The 19,044-nt window shown below is 44.2% G+C and overlaps 1 protein-coding gene across 1 annotated transcript; it reads right to left on the minus strand.

Moving 5' to 3' along the window:
* Positions 1-10,488: 10,488 nt before the first annotated feature.
* LOC149440566 (uncharacterized) lies at positions 10,489-18,315 on the minus strand. The gene has a single exon (XM_089658455.1). The coding sequence runs from the start codon at positions 18,137-18,139 to the stop codon at positions 11,138-11,140; it is 7,002 nt and encodes a 2,333-aa protein (XP_089514581.1). The 5' UTR covers positions 18,140-18,315; the 3' UTR covers positions 10,489-11,137.
* Between the last annotated feature and the right edge of the window lie 729 nt (positions 18,316-19,044).

Genomic DNA, 19,044 nt, shown 5'->3' on the forward strand with positions numbered 1-19,044 from the left:
AAATGTGCATTGGTATGCTGCTGTGCAGTGCCCTGAAGTGCATCTATAGACATGCATTGCAGCCAACCGCGACACCCAATAATGCACTACTTTGCATTGTGGTATTTAACGGTTAACCCCTCGCCTATCGGGAACTGTTCCTGCCCAGGCCAAGTTACTGCTTTCAGTGCTTTCGCACTTTGACAATTGCGCGCTCATGCAACACTGTACCCAAACAACATTTTTATCATTTTTTGAGACCGATTAGATTTTTTTTGGTGGTATTTAATCACCACTGGGCATTTTTATTTTATTGCTAAACAAAGACTGAAATTTTTGAAAAGTCTTTTCTTAGTTTCTGTAATTAAAGTTTGTAAATAAGTACATTTTCTCCTTCACTGATGTGCGCTAATGAGGCTGCACTGATGAGCACTGATAGGCATCACTGATGGGCATTGACAGGGATCACTGATGGGCACTGAAAGGCACCACTCATTTATGGCACTGATATGTGGAATTTTTTGGGCACTGATGATCAATTTCCCTTCCGAGGAACGCTGCTTACCGCCTTTCCTCTCCTCATGTGCTGTCAGAGTGAGGAGAGGACAGCCGATAACCGGCATTTCCTATTTACATGATTAGACACAGCTGAACCTGTCATCGGCTCTTTACTGCGATCAGTAATCCGCACCACCGATCGCAGCACGCCCCGGGGGGTGCGCATGTGCAGTTAGAGCGGCAGGACATCATATGACGTCTTCCCAGAACGAGAGAGCTGCCGCCCTCCCCTAATTTCCTAATATGGTGGGCGGGAGGTGGTTAAAGAGATATTAAAGGCAGATTTTTTTTTTTGGTTTACAAAAAGAAAAAAAAAAAAAAAAACTTACCTGCTCTGTGCAGTAGTTTTGCACAGAGCAGCCCCGATACTCCTGTTCTTGGGTCCCCTGTCGACTCTACTGGCCCCACCTTCCTCCCAAGTGCCCCCCACAGCATGAAGCTCGCTATCGGCGCACCTGAGCAGACTCGCTCCTGCTCTCTGTGACCATTCACACACAGACCATGGACTGGCTCCACCCCCTGCTCTCTCTTCATTGGCTCACTGACTATTATTGACAGTAGCAGGAGCCAATAGCTCCTACTTCTATCTCAGCCAATGAGGAGGGAGCTTGTGAGTGTATACTCCCTCTTTACTGGTTGTGATTGACAGCAGTGAGAGCCAATGCCTTCTGCTGCTGTGTCTCAGCCAATGAGGAGGGAAAGACCCAGGGAAGTTGGTGCTCTCGTGCACATCGCTGGTTCAAGGGGGCTCGGGTAAGTATTAGGAGGATTTACAACCACTTTACCACTCTGCAAGTGTGAACTTGTTCTGCAAGATACATCTCCTGCCACCCATTGAGAACCACCTATGGCTCCCAAGCCACCATTTAGGTGCCATATACATAAAGCTAAGAAAGGAGTGTCAAGGGGTATATAAACCCGAACAATGCATATTTCTTATTTGTTCTCTTTTGGTCTGTTATATAACTGGATTTTTTGTTACTCACCATAAAATCCCTTTCTCTGAGTTCATTGATGGACACGCCTCTCTTATTAATGACCAAACAGGGTGTTATAGCTCCACCTACAGGAGTAAGACACCAGGCAGAAAAAACTTGGTAAGTCTTATGCTCTCTGTGACCATTCACACACAGACCGTGGATTGGCCCCACCCCCTGCTCTCTCTTCATTGGCTCACTATTATTGACTGTAGCAGAAGCCAATAACTTCTATCTCAGCCAATGAGGAGGGAGCTTGTGAGGGGGCATAAAACCCCCTTTCTACTCGAGGCCTCCAATCAGTCACTAGCAGTGTCATGGAGAAACTCCATAAAGGGGCGGACACTGTGTCCATCAATAAACTCAAAGAAAGTGATTTTATGGTGAGTAACAAAAGATCCAGTTTTCTCTTACGTTCATTGAGGGACACAGCCTCTCTTCTTCATCCATGACCAAACAGGGATGTTCCCAAGAAGTGCCACAATGAGGGGAAGGCAAACCAACTAATAGAGAAAAAACCCAGGGCAACATGCCAACACTCCAAACCACCCCAAAGAGTGCCCAAGAGTCCTACACAGCTGCCTGAAAAACTTTGCCGCCAAAACTAGAATGCCAACATATCAACTTGATAGAATTTAGTAAACGTGAACAGATGACCAGGTCACCGGTTTGCAAACCTGAGAAACAAGCACTTGGTGTCGGAATGTCCAGGAGGTCCTAACTGTCTGTCCAACCCCAGGACTCCTCCCTAGCCCGACATCCATTCTACCCACAGTCCAGTGAATGGCAAGAAAGGACTTTTGGTTCCGTAGAGCCGGAGACCTCAGCCACCAGTGAAGAGAGGCCCTTGTTGACGATTCCAGGTGAATCAGAATGTCCAAGGAAGTGAAAGATCTGTTCCATTTGGATAGGATTTCCTTCTGCAGTGTTCTCTCGTAAGAACTGGGCATACAGAACCACTTCGAAGGAGGCCACCATCAGGCCCTAAAACCTGGATGCAAAAATGCAGGGACCGCTGACCAGAGCTTCAAGAGTTTGTCCAATGGAACACCTTGGCCTGCTCCGAATTGAGGATCAACCCCAGATACTCCAAGGGCTTGGATGGGGTTACCACGGACTTCCTGACTTCTAGGCAGAATAACTGGAGGCCTATAGCAGAAAGGGGGTTTTATGCCAAGAGAGGTCTACCCATAGGACTTACCAAGCCTAGTGTCTTACGCCTTAGGTGGGGCTATAAAACCCCAGAAAAATATAATCAGGACCTGTGAGCTGCTATAAAACACTGTTTTTTTAAGAAGAGAGACTGTCCATTGCTGAATGTAAGAGAAATACCATTGAAAGCGTTTTGTTCCATCCATTCCTTAAAGCAACAAAACACTCTTTGAGTTACCAGAAATGCAGTGAGCCTGGGGAGGAAAGAGGGACTTTGTTCCAAATCAGGGACAGTCCCTCGAAATCAGGGAGAGGTGGGAGTTATGCATTTTGCAACTCTACCTGGTTTTATCAGCATACGGGTGACTACTGATTCTGCCACGCCATGGGTCACTATGTTTTAATCTTTTCTTCCACGTCTTTCATGTGTACATTGTTATGCAGGCCATACACGGGTCAAATTCCGAATTAATTTTCTTTAGAAAATTAGAAATTTTGTGCGTTTTGTAATCTGATGGCGCCATCGTTGATTTCAAAATTCAACCAAGCCTTCAATTTCTCATGTTGCTACAGAAAATTTTCGTGGCCCAGAATTTTCTTTTCTTTCCAGGTCACAGCTTTATATTTCTTGCACGATTCTCCCATCATTGATTCGAAGTCTGTTCATTTTTCAAAAAATTTCCAACATGCCTGATCGCTCAAATTCAATGGTCACACGAAAATCGGCTGTTTCTGTGACCCACTAATGGTGCGAAATTTCAACGAAAATTCTTAGAAAAGCTTTTTGAAAGAAAATTCTTTCAGAATTCAAGCCGTGTGTGGCCGGCTTTAGACTGGTGTTTAGAGACAAACACTACGATGAGCCTTTCTTGTCGGTGGCAGGAGACACACACCCACAGAATAAAAATGCCAGCAGAGTGCAAACAGCAAGGAATACACCACCACGCATCTACTACCAAGCATGCTTGGACTTTCACACCGCCCTGTGCCAACATTCCTCACCACGGCCAAAAATTGGCCATTTATGACCTCTAGTGGACTGAGCTGGAACACTAAACCACATGGCCTGAAGGAACGTGCGATGGATCTGATCATGGAAACCAAGCGGCGCCTGCTGGTATGTACATGAGTTCACGCTCTAAACGAAGAGATTACGTATGTGGCCGAGAAGAAATATCTGTCATATAGAGATCGAGTTCACATTTTACAAGGGGCCAGAGCTAACCTCTAGTATCTGACATTTCTGACAGCCATGATGCTGTACACGTCTGTACTGCAATAACACGTTTCCAACGACATGACTTGCAGCTGCAAGAAATACCCACAGAGCCTCATATACAGTCCACAGAACCACTTGCTGCCATATCACATACACCCACAGTGCCTTGAAAAAGTATTCATACCCCTTGAAATTTTCTACATTTTGTCATGTTACACTCAAAAAAATCTATGTAGTTTATTGGGATTGGATGTGATGGACCGACACAAAGTGACACATAATTGTGAAGTGAAAGGAAAATGAGAAATGGTTTTCAAACTTTTTTTTACTAATATAATAGCTGAAAAGTGTGGCGTGCATTTGTATTCAGCCCCCTTTACTCTGATACCCCTAACTAAAATCTAGTGGAACCAACTGCCTTCAGAAGTCACCTAATATGTAAATAGAGTCCCCTTGTGTGTCATGTGATCTCAGTATAAATACAGTTTTGTGAAGTCCTCAGAGGTTTGGTAGAGAACATTAGTGAACAAACAGCATCATGAAGGACAAGGAACACACCAGACAGGTCAGGGATAAAGTTGTGGAGTTTAAAGCAGTTTTATCTGAAAAGTGTGGCGTGCATTTGTATTCAGCCCCCATTACTCTGATACCCCTAACTAAAATCTAGTGGAACCAACTGCCTTCAGAAGTCACCTAATATGTAAATAGAGTCCCCCTGTGTGTCATGTGATCTCAGTATAAATACAGCTGTTCTGTGAAGTCCTCAGAGGTTTATTATTGAACATTAGTGAACAAACAGCATCATAAAGGCCAAGGAACACACCAGACAGGTCAGGGATAAAGTTGTGGAGAAGTGTAAAGCAGGGTTAGGTTATAAAAAAAAAAAAATCCCAAGCTTTGCCAATCTCACAGAGCACTGTGTTCAATCCATCATCCAAAAATGGAAAGAGTACGACACAACTGAAAACCTACCAAGACATGGCCGACCACCTAAACTAACAGGCCGGGTAAGGAGAGCATTCATCAGAGAAGCAGCCAAGAGGCCCATGGGAACTCTGGAGGAGCTGCAGAGATCCACAGCTCAGGTGGGAGAATCTGTCCACAGGACAACTATTAGTCGTGCACTCCACAGATCTGGCCTTTATGGAAGAGTGACAAGAAGAAAGTCATTGTTGGAGGAAAGCCATAAGAAGTCCTGTTTGCAGTTTGTGAGAAGCCATGTGGGGGACACAGCAAACATGTGGAAGAAGGGGCTCTGGTCAGAGACCAAAATTCTACTTTTTGGCCTAAAAGCAAAACGCTATGTGTAGTGGAAAACTAACACTGCACACCACCCTGAACACACCATCCCCACCGTGAAACATGGTGGTGGCAGCATCATGTGGTGTGAAGCTTTTCTTCAGCAGGGATAGAGAAGATGGGAATATGGATGGAGCCACATACAGGGCAATCTTAAGAAGAAAACCTGTTAGAGTCTGCAAAACACTTGAGACCGGGGCGGAGGTTCCCCTTCCAGCAGGACAACGACCCGAAACATCCAGCCAGACCCACCATGGGATGGTTTAGATCAAAGCATCTTCATGTGTTAGAATGGCCCAGTCACAGTCCAATGGAGAATCTGTGGCAAGACTTGAAAATTGCTGTTCCCAGACGCTCTCCATCCAATCTGACAGCTTGAGGGATTCTGCAAAGAACGGGCAGAAATGTCCCTGTCTACATGTGCAAAGAGACATCCCCAAAAACACTTACAGCTGGAATTGCAGCCAAAGGGGGTCCTACAAAGTATTCTTATGTGGTTTTTTACACCCCCTCAGCACATTCACGACAAGGACATTACCCTTTAGCTGTACTCCATCCTGCAGCATTCACAAAGTTTCTATTTTTTACTCCATGCCATTCAAGAAGCAGTTTATGATTTCAGCCATCAGTGTCCACACTGAAGTGAAATCCTAGCTTTGCAGAGAAGGGAGCGTATCAAAAGAAAATGGATCAAAGGCCTATCAACAAAGGTAACAAACCACATGAAAAGCACAGAGAAGAACATCTCCATGGTCTGTGTTCAAAAGGTTGAGAAGCAGCCTTGTGCAGAGCCTCAGGGCCATGTTGGGACCCGCTCTGCATTCTGTGTCTCTATGGGGATTGTCACTTTTTTGTTTTTTCTATTTGTTTCCCTGAAGTCCAGAAACATGGTGTCACGCAAGCGGATGGGATTACATTCACATAAAAATCATGCTGCATGGCTCTGTGCTACAAAGTGCAATGGCAAGCTCTGCCGTCCTATCCCCGTACCGTTGTCCTATCCCCGTACAGCAACCTCCGCCGTCCTATCCCCATACCGCCAGCACCGCTGTCCTATCCCTGTACGGAAAGCTCTGCCGTCCTATCCCCGTACCACCACCTCTGCCGTCCTATCCCCGTACCACCACCTCTGCCGTCCTATCCCCGTACCACCAGCACTGCCGTCCTATCCCCGTACGGAAAGCTCCGCCGTCCTATCCCCGTACCGCCAGCACCGCCGTCCTATCCCCGTACTGTCAGCACTGCCGTCCTATCCCCGTACGGAAAGCACTGCAGTCCTATCCCCGTACAAAAAGCTCCGCCGTCCTATCCCTGTACCACCAGCTCCGCCATCCTATCCCTGTACCACCAGCTCCGCCATCCTATCCCTGTACCACCAGCTCCGCCATCCTATCCCTGTACAGAAAGCTCCGCCGTCCTATCCCCATACAGTAAGCACTGCCGTCCTATCCCCGTACGGAAAGCTCCGCCGTCCTATCCCCATACCGCCAACACTGCCGTCCTATCCCGTACCTTTCTACATGGCGGGATCACGGAGATGCCCAAGAAAATAACGCCACTTTCAGCAACATTTTTCAATTAAAGTGATTCTAAAGGCTGAAGGTTTTTAACCGTCATGCATTCTATGCATGAAGGTAACAAACCTGTGTGCAGCTCTCCCCCCAGCCCCCCCTAATACTTACCTGAACCCCATCATGATCCAGTGATGTGCATGAGAGCCTCGGCTCTCTGGGGATTATCCCTCCTCATTGGAACCATTGGCTCTCTCTGCTGTCAATCACAGCAAGTGAGCCAATAAGGAGAGAGAGAGGGGGTGGGACGAGCTGCAAATCTGTGTGTGGACATACAGGGGAGCAAGCTGCTTACTCTGGGGGCCCTTGGAATAAGGGAGGTGTCCACAAATTGGCCATGTAATGTAAGATCTACAGTCCTGGGGCATTGCCCACCCGTAGATGGTGCAACCAAATTTTCACACAAAATCATAGCAAAAAAAAAAAAAAATCTATGGAGTAACTTGCTGTAAATATGAGCGGCGGTCAGTAGCTAGGTGAGAAGTATACCTTATGGCGTCAACTTCTGTGACAGCACCAGTGGGAGGTGAAACGCGTCAGAGGGGATAGCCATAAGGCGACTGAGGCCATTCCTTAACCCATTCACACCTAAGGGTAAAACAAATCTAAATGCCTAAGCACAATTTTGCAACATTGACATGTTAGTAAAACCGTCCATATCATCACAACTACTTTGTACATCCAGGTGAATTATACCGCGTTTTGTTTCAGGATAAATTGGGCTTTCATTTGGTGGTAAATGGTAATGGATATCTCCTGATTTTTTTTTTTTAATCAAAAAGGAAAACTGGCCCAAAATAGTAAAAAAAAATCATTTTTTTATTTAGCTGTGTGTTTCTTGTTACGGCCATAACCTACCACCAAAGAACAACTCAAAATAAATTCTCCAGCTCTTGGCGATCGCAGTGACACCATATATGTGTATGTTATGTGTTGTTTGTACCCGTAGTACAGCCCAGAAACAATAGTGTACATTTTGTTTTTACCTAAAAACACACTACCAATTTTTTTTTTTTAAATCCTGACCTTTGACCCTAACCTTGACGTAACACTTACCCTAACACTGAACTAGATCAAACCTTGATCTAGGTATTTTTTGTTTATTTTTTAATATTTTTTTTTTTTTTACAAAAAATTTTTTCCCCTCTTTGCCAAGAGTTAGAGAGATACAATGCATCCCTCTCCTCCATTCATAGAAAGGAAAAAAAAAAAAACAAGGGGGCCAGGCTGCACAGTGACTGATCACTGTGATAGCCAATCAGAGGCTATCATAGCAATCATGTGACCCAGAATTGGGAGTCCCCGGACCCGATCATTAGAACGGGACCCGGTGCTCTCAGTGACACCGCGGTCTTTGCGCTGGGAGCATGCCGTGCGCCGGGCTCCCAGCAGCAAGACAGGTACGCAAATATGCGGCCCCACGGAAAAAAGCCCAGTTCTGTGAGGCCGCATATTTAATATTTATCTTTTTTCTATTTTTTTTTTTTTTTACAAACATTTTTTTTCTCTCTATGCCAGGAATTAGAAAGATACAATGCATCTCGCTCCTCCATTCAGAGAGAGAAAAAAAAAACAAGGGGGCCGAGCTGTACAGTGACCGATCACTGTGATAGCCAATCAGAGGCTATCATAGCGATCATGTGATCCGGAATCAGGAGTCCCGGGTCCCGATCGTTAGAACGGGACCCGGAGTGCTCAGTGACGCTGCGGTCTTTGTGCTGGGAGCATGCCGTGCGGCGGGCTCCCAGCAGCAAGACAGGTACGCAAATATGCGGCCCCACGGAAAAAAGCCCAGTTCTGTGAGGCCGCATATTTAATATTCATCTTTTTTCTATTTTTTTTTACAAACATTTTTTTCTCTCTATGCCAGGAATTAGAAAGATACAATGCATCTCGCTCCTCCATTCAGAGAGAGAAAAAAAAACAAGGGGGCTGAGCTGTACAGTGACTGATCATTGTGATAGCCAATCAGAGGCTATCATAGCGATCATGTGATCCAGAATCAGGAGTCCCGATCGTTAGAACGGGACCCGGGGTGCTCAGTGACACCGCAGTCTCTGTGCTGGGAGCGCGCTCCCAGCAGCAGGACAGGTACTCAAATGTAGCCCCATGGAAAAAAGCCCAGTTCTGTGAAGCCGCCTATTTGTGTGACATCGGCATCAAGGGGGTTAATATTGGGCTCCTGGGGTTGGCTGAGCAGCGTTCATCCCTTCACCTGTGTTCACTAGCTAGGTGAGTGGAGACAATGCTGGATCTACTGACACGGTAACAGGTTCCTATGGTGTTGAACAGACCAACTGATTTTTTTAAAAAAGTTTTTTTTTTTTTTTTTTTATTAAGAAAATGATTCTAGGTGTGACTAAAAGCATGTCCAGCCTACCAAGGAGTTATTTCTTTAACAAATACTGATTCATCTCAGTACATAGTATAGAAGATCAGAGGTAGGCTCACAACTACTCTCATTGCAGCAATGCATGTATTATATACTGTATTACAGTAGAACTTTTTTTTTTCCATTTTGGAGTAAGTGAATTCTTTAAACCCCGTCAGTTTTTTTTGCCATCTGCATTCTGGGTAGATTTACCTTTACTTCCTATCCCATAGCCAAAGCAGGAAGTGAGGGTAAATTTATCAGGACCTGGATCACCTACTATAGGGACTGTGGTTCCCAGAGCGGAAGGTTGTAGTTCCAGTGTCCACCAGTGGGTGTGTCCCAGCAGGTAGTCTCCACCCAATTCTAGCTGCTGGGAGACACATGCTAGTAAACACTGGAACTACAACCTTCTGCTCTGGGAACCTCAGTGCCACCAGCAGGTGATCCAGGTCCTGGCAAAATCCCTGCAAATGGAAACCCTTGGGGCTCCCCAGAACTAGTTTTCCTACTGGAAGATTTTCCTCTCCATTACTTTTTGGGGATAATCCAAAATGTGGGTTTTTCTTTTAGTTTCAATGATCAACAAGATAAATAGGAGAGGGTGAATCTCCCAAATGGGGGGCACAGACTGCAATAAAAACTGACAGGTGTTCTAATCCCTCTCCACTCTATCCAAAAAAAAAAATTTTTAAAAACGTTTTGCCTTTAAGTGACACTAAAAAAAGGCATAAATGTTATTTATTTAAAAACAACAAACATGTTACCCTTCCCTCAGCGCTCCTGGCCTCTCCCTCTGTTGAGTGCCCCCATAGCCAGCCATTTGCTAGGAAGGCACTTGTGCGTGCTCACTCCCAAACCCTGCTCTTTGTGCTCATTGACACACAGAGCGTGGCTCAGCCCTACCCCCAACTCGCTGAGATTGACAGCAGTGGGAGCCAATGTCTTCTGCTGCTGTATCTGAGCCAGTGAGGAGGGAGAGAGCCGGAAGGCCAAATCGTTGGATCGAGATCAGGCTCAAGTATGTATAAAAGGGGGGGTGAGCTGCACACCATTTTTTTTTACCTTCATCCATAGAATGAAGATAAAAAACCTTCAGCTTTTCGAACCACTTTTAGCTTTATTTTAAAGCAGCCCATTGATTGTGATTGCCTGCCCCCCCCCCCCCCAAAAAAAAATCCTGATCAATGTATAATGTATTCTGTCGCACTCTATAGAGGCAGTTGGGTAGCATTCAAAATGAATGGCGCTGCAATGCATCTCAGGGCACTTGGTACCAAACATCAGCACAAGGTGAAGGTGTGAATGAGCCCTTCTAAAGAACCCGACTCGTTAGCGAAGACAAAAGACGTCAAGACAGAGGATTTTCCAAATACGTTTATCTGCCCACGCTGTCAGTTTTGCAGGTTCTCAGAACCCTGTACAATATAAATTATTAAAACCAGACCGTTGCACAGTGCTCTAGACATTGGCTGGGCCATTTGTAAACCCGTTTTGAAGCAACATGCGTTGCCCTATGATGTACCCCTTCCATCCCAGTTGCTCAGATTTGAGTCCCGGTTTTCCTTTATCCTCCCCTAGAAGGGTGCAGAGAAAAGTGAACAAATTACCTAACTATGAAGCAAGTGTGATTTACAACATCACGTTGCAGTAACGAGACACCCTGGTGTCAAATGTTTCATTAAAAGCACCATTTTTTTTTCCATAGAAGTGCATCAGTTAAGTGAAGGTTGATCCTTCATTGTCCTTTTTTTGTTTCAAAAGAAAAAAACTTAAGAAAAAGAAAAAAAAGGCATGAAATGAGGGAACAAACTGTACTACTGTTCCGTTTTGAAGGTGACTTTGCATGACGATTCGTAATTCAGGTATTTACATGAGGACATCCTTAGAAGTGTTAATGGCACACAGCAGAGGTTACTGAAAGAAGAATGAGAATCCTTGGAAAGATCAGTTTTCGAAAAAGAAGAGGAAGAGATAATTTACTCAGGGTCATGTCCTCCACCCGCTGCGCTCATGTCACTTCAACCATTAAGTTAGACACTGGCTGAGGATCTAGAACGTCATTAGCTGGACCATTATGGGTTTGTTGGTGATGTTCATAACTGGAACAACTGAAAGTTCCTTCTTGCTCATGGATCCTGCGATGGGCTTCAAGGTGGCCAGCAATACGAAAGGCTTTTCCACAGTCTTTGCAAGGAAATTTGTGAATACGGAGGTGGTTATTATAGGCCATCAGGTTAAAGAATTCCTTGAGGCAGTTGGGGCACTTGTAGACACCAGTCCTATGGGTTTTCTTATGGTTAAATAGGCTACTGGCATGGCGGTAGGACCGATCACACTGGTTACACTTGTATTTCCGTTCTTGGGTGGGTGGGAAATCCTGAGTTGGCTCCACCTTGCAAGGGTCTGATGTGTTTTCACAAATGTTCGTTTCTTCATCAGATGGCACTGCTAGAGAGGAAGACCTAAAAGAATTTGATTTTTTGTGTGTCCTTTGATGGTGCCTAAGCATCAGCTTGCTGCTGAATTCACGACTGCAAACTGGGCAACGGAAAGGCCCTACACCTGTGTGACCTCTGATGTGACAGACCAGCTTTTGGGAAGACCGAAATGCCTTTCCGCACTCCACGCACTGAAATTTCTTCTTAACTGCATGAGTGCGCAGATGGTTTTTTATGGCCATAGGGTTGAAAAATTGCTTGTTGCATAAAGAACACTTATAAAGTCCTTTCTTGTGAGTGTTCTTGTGGTTAAGAAGGCTTCCGGCATGCCGATAGGTGCGACCACATACATCACAGCCATATGGGCGCTCTGCATCCTCCTTTGAGAAGGTGTTTTTTCCTAGTTCTTCATTGTCAGAGTCTTGCATTTTAATGAGGCTTTCACTACAAACATGTTTTCTTAACTCATTACTGCTGGAAAATAAAACCCCACAAGCATCGCAAACTGAATCTTTCGTGGATGGTGCATTGTTACCAAAATAACTGCGCTGTTTCTTTGAATTTCTGGAAATGGGGCTACTGGATTTCCTGGATCTCTTACAAAATCCAGTGGACCTTTCAACCTGACGATCATCTACAGTACTTGCTTTTCGGTCAACGGGTGGTTGGGAGCTAGGCTGGGACTCTTCTTGCGCATGAACAAACAGGTGCCTGGTTAATTGTCTCTTCCATTTAAAGGTCTTTCCACACTGCAAACAATGATGCCTTTTCGCTTCGTAGTGATTACGTTCATGGTTCTTCAAGGCCATGAGATTAGAGTAAGTTTTGTGACAAACAGGACAACAGTACTGACCCATCTTGTGGCTTTTCTTGTGGTTAAACAAACTTCCCGCATGTCTGTATGATCTCCCACATTCTTCGCACTGATAAGGACGGGAATCTGGATCCAGTTCCCTTTTTATTGAAGAATCGGATATCTTCTTGCCAGAGTAATGAGCTTGATCTAAGGAAATGTCTTCACAAAGGGGCGTGAACTTGCGCTGCTGCGTTTGAGCAAATTTCCTACATCTTGTGCTCAGACGATTGCGTCGACCAGACTTCCTTATTGCAGCCCTTTGCCAGTGTAATCTTTGGTGAGTGTCCAATTGTTTACGCAGCCTAAAAGCTTTGCCGCAATCCAGGCACTTGTGTCTTTTTAACTCAAAGTGGATGCGGTTGTGATTCTTCATGGCCATGAGATTGAAGAAGCGCTTCTGACAAATGGAACAGCGGAAAACCCCAGTTTTGTGTGTCTGTTTATGGTTAATTAGGCTTCCTGCGTGTCTGTAGCTCCTGCCGCACACTTCACAACGGAAGGGACGCTGATGAAATCCACACTCATCCTCATTCTGATTAGGACTTGATGGAACTTCATCTTTGGCTTTTATGGTCTCTTCTGAAGGTCTTACTAACTCGATTATGCTACGGTTTTCACGGTTACCAGCAATACGTAGTGATAAGGATTTAACCCCAAATAAAGTTTTGCCGGCGAATTCTTGCGCTTGAAATGGTTTTTCGTCTACATCAGACCCAGATATGCTCTCAGCTTTGAGAGGTGTGCTGGTCACCGGGTAATTAATGTTTTCACCTTGTCTTGAACATCGCTTCCTAGATAGTTTAGCTTGGTTTGCTGGAGTTTGAAAGTTCATTTGTGTATTGGAATGATCTAAGAAGGAAGTATCTATGGATAAAGTGTCTATGCATGGTTTAAAGTCACTCTGGAGAACATCAGAAGCAGGACTGGGTAAAGGAGCACAAGGGGAAACATTCGAATGCCCCCCTTCTCCAGCACTGTATGGAGAGTCATGAAGATCTGAAGCATTAGGGTCAGGTTGACTGTTCACTGCTGCATGCTGCTTACACTCTGGATGGTGCCTCAAGTGGTTAATGTAAGCTGCCAAGTTTGAATACTGTTTAGAACACGCTAAACATTGGAAATTGCCAACTAAATGAGTCTTTTTATGATTTACTAAACTTCCACCGTATCTATAGCTCTTTCCACACTGATCGCAAGTATAAGGTCGGTTCTCTTGGCTTTCCTCGTTTTTAGCAGTTTCGTCATAATTCTCCTCTTCCTTCACTGCTGGAGTCAGCTGAAGATCATTATCTTGATTATCTGCATCACTGTTAATGCTTTCATTTGCCAAAGGTTTCTCTTCGTGACTCAAGCTATGGGCCTGTAAGCCTCCTAGGTCATCATAGACTTGGCCACCCTCATTCTGGTTAGGACTTGAACAAGCCAGAGATGGAATTTTATCTTCTTCAGCTTTCATGGTCTCTTCCGAGTGACCTACTACCTCTATTTCATTGCTCTTTTCACAATTACCAGCAGCTTGTAGTGATAATGCTTTAACCCCAAACGAAGTTTTGCCAGAGAATTCACAACCTTGAAATAATTTGTCATCTACATCAGACTGACATGTGCTCCCACCTTCAGGTGGTGAACTTGTTACTGGGTTCCTTCTCTTTTCACCTTGTCCTGAACTTCGCTTGCTGCATACTTTAGCTTGGTTTGCTGGAATTTGTAAGTTCATTTGAGTATTGGAATGATCTAAGCAGGAATTATCTATGGATAAAGTGTCTCTGCATGGTTTAAAGTCACTCGGGAGAACATCAGAAGCAGAAGGATTGGGTACGGGAGCACTAGGGGAAAAGTTCAAATTTCCCCCTTCTCTAGTAGTGTATGAAGAGTCATGAAGATCTGAAGTATTAGGATCATGTTGACTGTTTGCTGCTACATGCTGCTTACAGGATGGATGGTGCCGTAAGTGGTTAATGTAAGCTGCCATGTTGGGATACTGTTTAAAACATGCTACACATTGGAAATTGCCAACTAAATGAGTTTTTCTATGGTTTACTAAACTTCCGCCATGTCTATAGCTCTTTCCGCACTGATCACAAGTATAAGGTCGGTTTTCTTGGCTTTCCTCATTCTTAGGCGTTTCATCAGATAGCTCCTCTTCCTTCGTTGGTTTCTGTTTAAGACTGTGATCTGGATTATCTGCATCACTGTTGATGCTTTCATTTGTCAAAGGTTTTTCTTCAGCGCTGTGACTCAAGCTATGTGTCTTTAAGCTCTCGAGATCATCATAGGTCTGGCCACAGTAACCACATATATGGGAAAGATGGGAACCACCATCTGGAGCGTCAGTGTGCTCAGCCTCTTCCAGTTCACTCTTTATTCTTCTTAACAACTCCCTCTCTGAAGAATCCATAGGGAAGGAAAATTCTGGCTCCTTTCCCTCTGGATCAAGGACAGAAAGTGACTCCTCCTTCACTTGCTTTTCATGTGCAACCTGGTGCTGGTGAAAGTCTACTTCATTGGAGAAAATCAAACCACAAGGGCCACAGTCGTAACAATTGTCAAAAGGTTGCTGGTCTTGCACAATTTCATGCGACTCTGTCCCATGGGAATTGTCTTTTACAACATTCCTGAAAGCAAGAGGTTTTGTGTGCGACTGAAAATGTTCCCTTAGTGCTGGAAGGTTGGGATACTCTTTAGGACAAAACGAACACTGATAGATGCCAATTTGATGGGTAAGTTTATGGTTGTTTAAGTCTTCAATACTTGCGTAAACTTCCCCACATTCTATGCATGTATAATCAATATGATTACTATAATCTTCAGCCATGAGCTCTGTGTTTCCATGATTCTCAGCCCCATGGATATCAGAGTTATTAGATTGTTCCCTTTCAGAGTCGCTAACATTTTCTAAAGAGAGTTTTTTCTCATCCTCTGCTGTATTGGATACCTTCTGTTCCCATGGATCTCTTTCTAGAGCCATATGCACCATTTGATGGGCAACAAGATCATCTTCACTATGAAAGACCTCCTCACAATTAACACAACCAAACAAGTTCTTAGCACCTGGATGGGAGTAACAGAGATCAGGATAGAGAAACCTAGAACTGTCATGCATTTCCCCAGGCTGGTTCTTTTTAACTTTGTGGTGAATTCTTATGTGATTTTTTAAGGCAGCCATGTTGTGCACATGTCTGGAACAATAAGGGCACACGTAGTCACCAGTTTGGTGGGTTCGTTTGTGGTTGATTAGGCTCCCTGAATGCCGGTAGGACTTGTTGCAAAGGTCACATTCGTATACCCGCCTACCTTGATGTTCTGAAGCTTCAAGAACCTTTACTGGGGATTCCTGTTTCTCTATGGTATTATAAGCATTCAGAGGATCAGTCAACAGTTCTTCCTCTTTTTTAAGGTCTATAGGTTGTTCTGTAGAGCAAGAAACCGGTGTTGAGCTTTGACACATCTGGCTGTGACACTGAAAACTCTCCATACAGTCAAATGATTCTCCACAGGAGCAGGAGATTTGTGCCAAAGGTTCTTCAACAGCTGTATCACTACCATCTGTTTGGGGAGACACATTCTCATTTAATTTGACTGATTCTGCAAGAGAGGGAATAGTCTTATTTTGCAAAAATCTGGGTCTACCACGAAGATATTGATGGCCCCGTCTGGATAAGATTCCCCTACGGCCTGCATATGAACGACTATGAAAGCGGAGGTGGTTTCTAAGGGCCATCAGATTAGAGTATTGCTTTGGACAGAGAGAACACTGATAAATTCCTGTCTTATGTGTGAGCCTATGGTTTATTAGGCTGCTTTTGTGACGGTATGTCCTTCCACAAGGTTCACACTTATAGGGTCTATCTTCTGGCGATTTATCACGCTCTTCTAATTGAGAAGATTCTTCTTTAAAGACTGTCTGATCTACTGTAAGCTGTTCAAAGTCACTGGATGTATCTTGGATTTTAGCACCATTGTTTTGTGGTGTTCCTTCATGCGGGGTAGTTGAGGTCTCCTCATGTGTCCACTGATGCAGGGTTTCCTGTTGAGCAAGATCTTCCATCTCTGGCTTCACAGGGTTTGGTAAACTATGGCTGGAGGTGTCACTGTTACTTTGGGATAATTGAGGATTTTCAGGCCAGTAAGTGCCTGATCCAAGAGCCTCCTCCATGTTTTGTGTATCGCTATAGGTTTCTTTTATTGCTTCCTCTTGATGGATGACTTGATGTTGCAAAAAATCACTCTCATTGGGTAAATATTCACCACAGATTCTACACTGGAAAGGGTCTTCTAGATTCTGGGAGAGATCAGACAAGGTAGCTGAATAAACGTAATTATCTTCCAACTTCCTCCCCGCTCTAGACTTAAAGTGCGCTCGAAAATGGTTATTTAAGGCAGCAACGTTGAACATCTGCTTAGAGCACAGGGGACAACTATATACCCCTGTTTGGTGAGTTTTTTTGTGATTTATGAGACTTCCAGCATGTCTGTAAGTCTTTCCGCACTCTTGGCACATAAAGGGTCTATTTTCCGAATCTTCAGGCTTACCCTCTTCTTCAAGGATTTCATCATATTGTTGCTGCTCAGACTGTTGACAAGTTTCCTCCTCTGATGTGAAGGTTGAATTATGATCCACTGTATTCTCTTCCACTATCATACTGTCATTGCTTGCATTCTGTAGAACCTGTTCTGAACAGACAGAATCAAGATGAAGATCATCTTGGAGTTTTTGAGTTGGTGAAGGTAACATTTCTGTGTCTTCCTCATAATTACCGCTCTCAGAAACCTGTGATATGGCAGGCAGATCCTCCTGTTTGTGTACAGTATCACTTGGGTGTAATAGATCGCTTTGTAGTGTATCTGCATTTCCTAACAGAGGACCACCAATCTTTGCAGAATATCGGGGGGATTTGCACCTTTGTCGAGCTCTGGAGTCCGAATGAAGGCGGCAATGGTTTTTCATGGCCATGAGGTTGGAGAACTCCTTAAAGCAGATTGCACACTGGTACAAACCCACCATATGGCTCTGCCTGTGGTTTGCAAGACTGCCTGGATGTTTATATGCTTTTCCACACTGATTACATTTGTAACGATATTCCTCTGTGTTGTCATTTGGCGCTTGTTCTTCTCTAGTCTCCTCCATGGACCCCTGTTGAGTTACAGTGTCTTCTTTTGCAGGTTCCTCTGTCAAATTTCCATCTTGATGATACTTTGGAACAAGTTGAGAAAAGTCTCCTGGCACCATGGATTCAGCAATATAGTTTTCTAAATTACTAATTAAATTGCTACTATCCACTAGGATAGGAGCTTGCATGTCAACTATGTGGTTTCTTGATAAACTTTCTGCACTAGAGACGGAGGAGAAACCATGTGAAGACCTTCGATGGTTGTAAAGCTGCTGTGACATACGGAACGCCTCTCCACAGTGATCACACTTGAAACGCTTCTCCTCAGAGTGTGTGCGCAAGTGACTTTTCAAGCCCATAGGGTTAGAAAACTCCTTCTGGCAGATGAGACATGTGTAGAGGCCAATCTGGTGAGTTTTTTTATGGTTTACTAAGCTTCCAGCATGCCGATAACTCTTGTTACATTGATTGCATTTATACGGTCTCTCTTCTTTATGGCTTTCTGTTGTGGTGTTCAGCTCTGCTGAACTAGAGAACAAGTTGGAGCACTGGTCAGTGTCCAAAGCCATTTCCGTTTGGTTGGCCCCGAAATCTTCTTCCTCCATGCTTGATCTGGAAAAGGCTGGGCTTTTCAAAACATCAAATCTCTACCCGTCACCAGAAAATGTGGGCATGGGGTTGAACCGGCTTGACTTCCAGCCTGTGTGGCATCTTACAGTAAAGTATAAAATTGGGGTTCACTTCCACAGCCAGGTCCATTATAGTCCCAGTTTCTTCCCATCAAACCTGTAAAACACATTTCAAAGTCACAATTAAAATGAGTAAATAAAATGCAATACTTCTATTTCTATAAAGTGATAACACAAGTTTGAAAATGTGTTTCGTTTTATCCAAATGATGAAAACATATACTGTATATATTGAAAAGAATGCCACCAACTAAACAAATAACTAAATTAAACAGCTCACATCTGGAATTATTCTGCTGGTGTTTACATTAAAAGCAAAAGAAAAATGCATAGCAATGAGAAGTTTGGATTCACGTGAAGGCAAATTCCTTAGCCAGCAATTATTCTTTCAATGTACAAAATAATACTTTGAAACATCTTTAATGTACTGCTGTCTCTTCTGTAAACCCAAATCGGAGTAAACAACTAAAAGGAATAAAATACAGAGAACTTTCAGCCCTGAAGGTAAATATTTACATAGCAAGAAACCAAAATTCATAGGCTCCTGGGGTGCCCAGAAAGAGGACTAAAAAAGGTCAAGGTCAGTGCCTTATACCAACATTTTCATTTGGTACCTACTACAGGTTTAAGGACCAAGTAAGGAGTTGGGATGCGATTTGCTGTACAGTGGCTAAGTGGTTAGCACTTCCACCTGGCAGTACTGTGGTCGTTGGTTCGAATCCCAACCACGGCACCACCTGCCTGGAGTTTGCATGTTCTTCCTGTGTCTGCATGGGTTTCCTCCGGGTACTCTGGTTTTCTCCCACACTCCAAAGACTTGCT

Source organism: Staurois parvus, unplaced genomic scaffold (genome assembly GCF_062004578.1).
Source record: "Staurois parvus isolate SC_StPar_1 unplaced genomic scaffold, SC_StPar_1.0 ptg001070l, whole genome shotgun sequence".
Classification (NCBI taxonomy): domain Eukaryota; kingdom Metazoa; phylum Chordata; class Amphibia; order Anura; family Ranidae; genus Staurois; species Staurois parvus.

Coding starts and splice junctions, on each gene's coding strand:
- LOC149440566 (XM_089658455.1), bottom strand. CDS start 18,139: ATGGAGGAAGAAGATTTCGGGGCCAACCAAACGGAAATGGCTTTGGAC.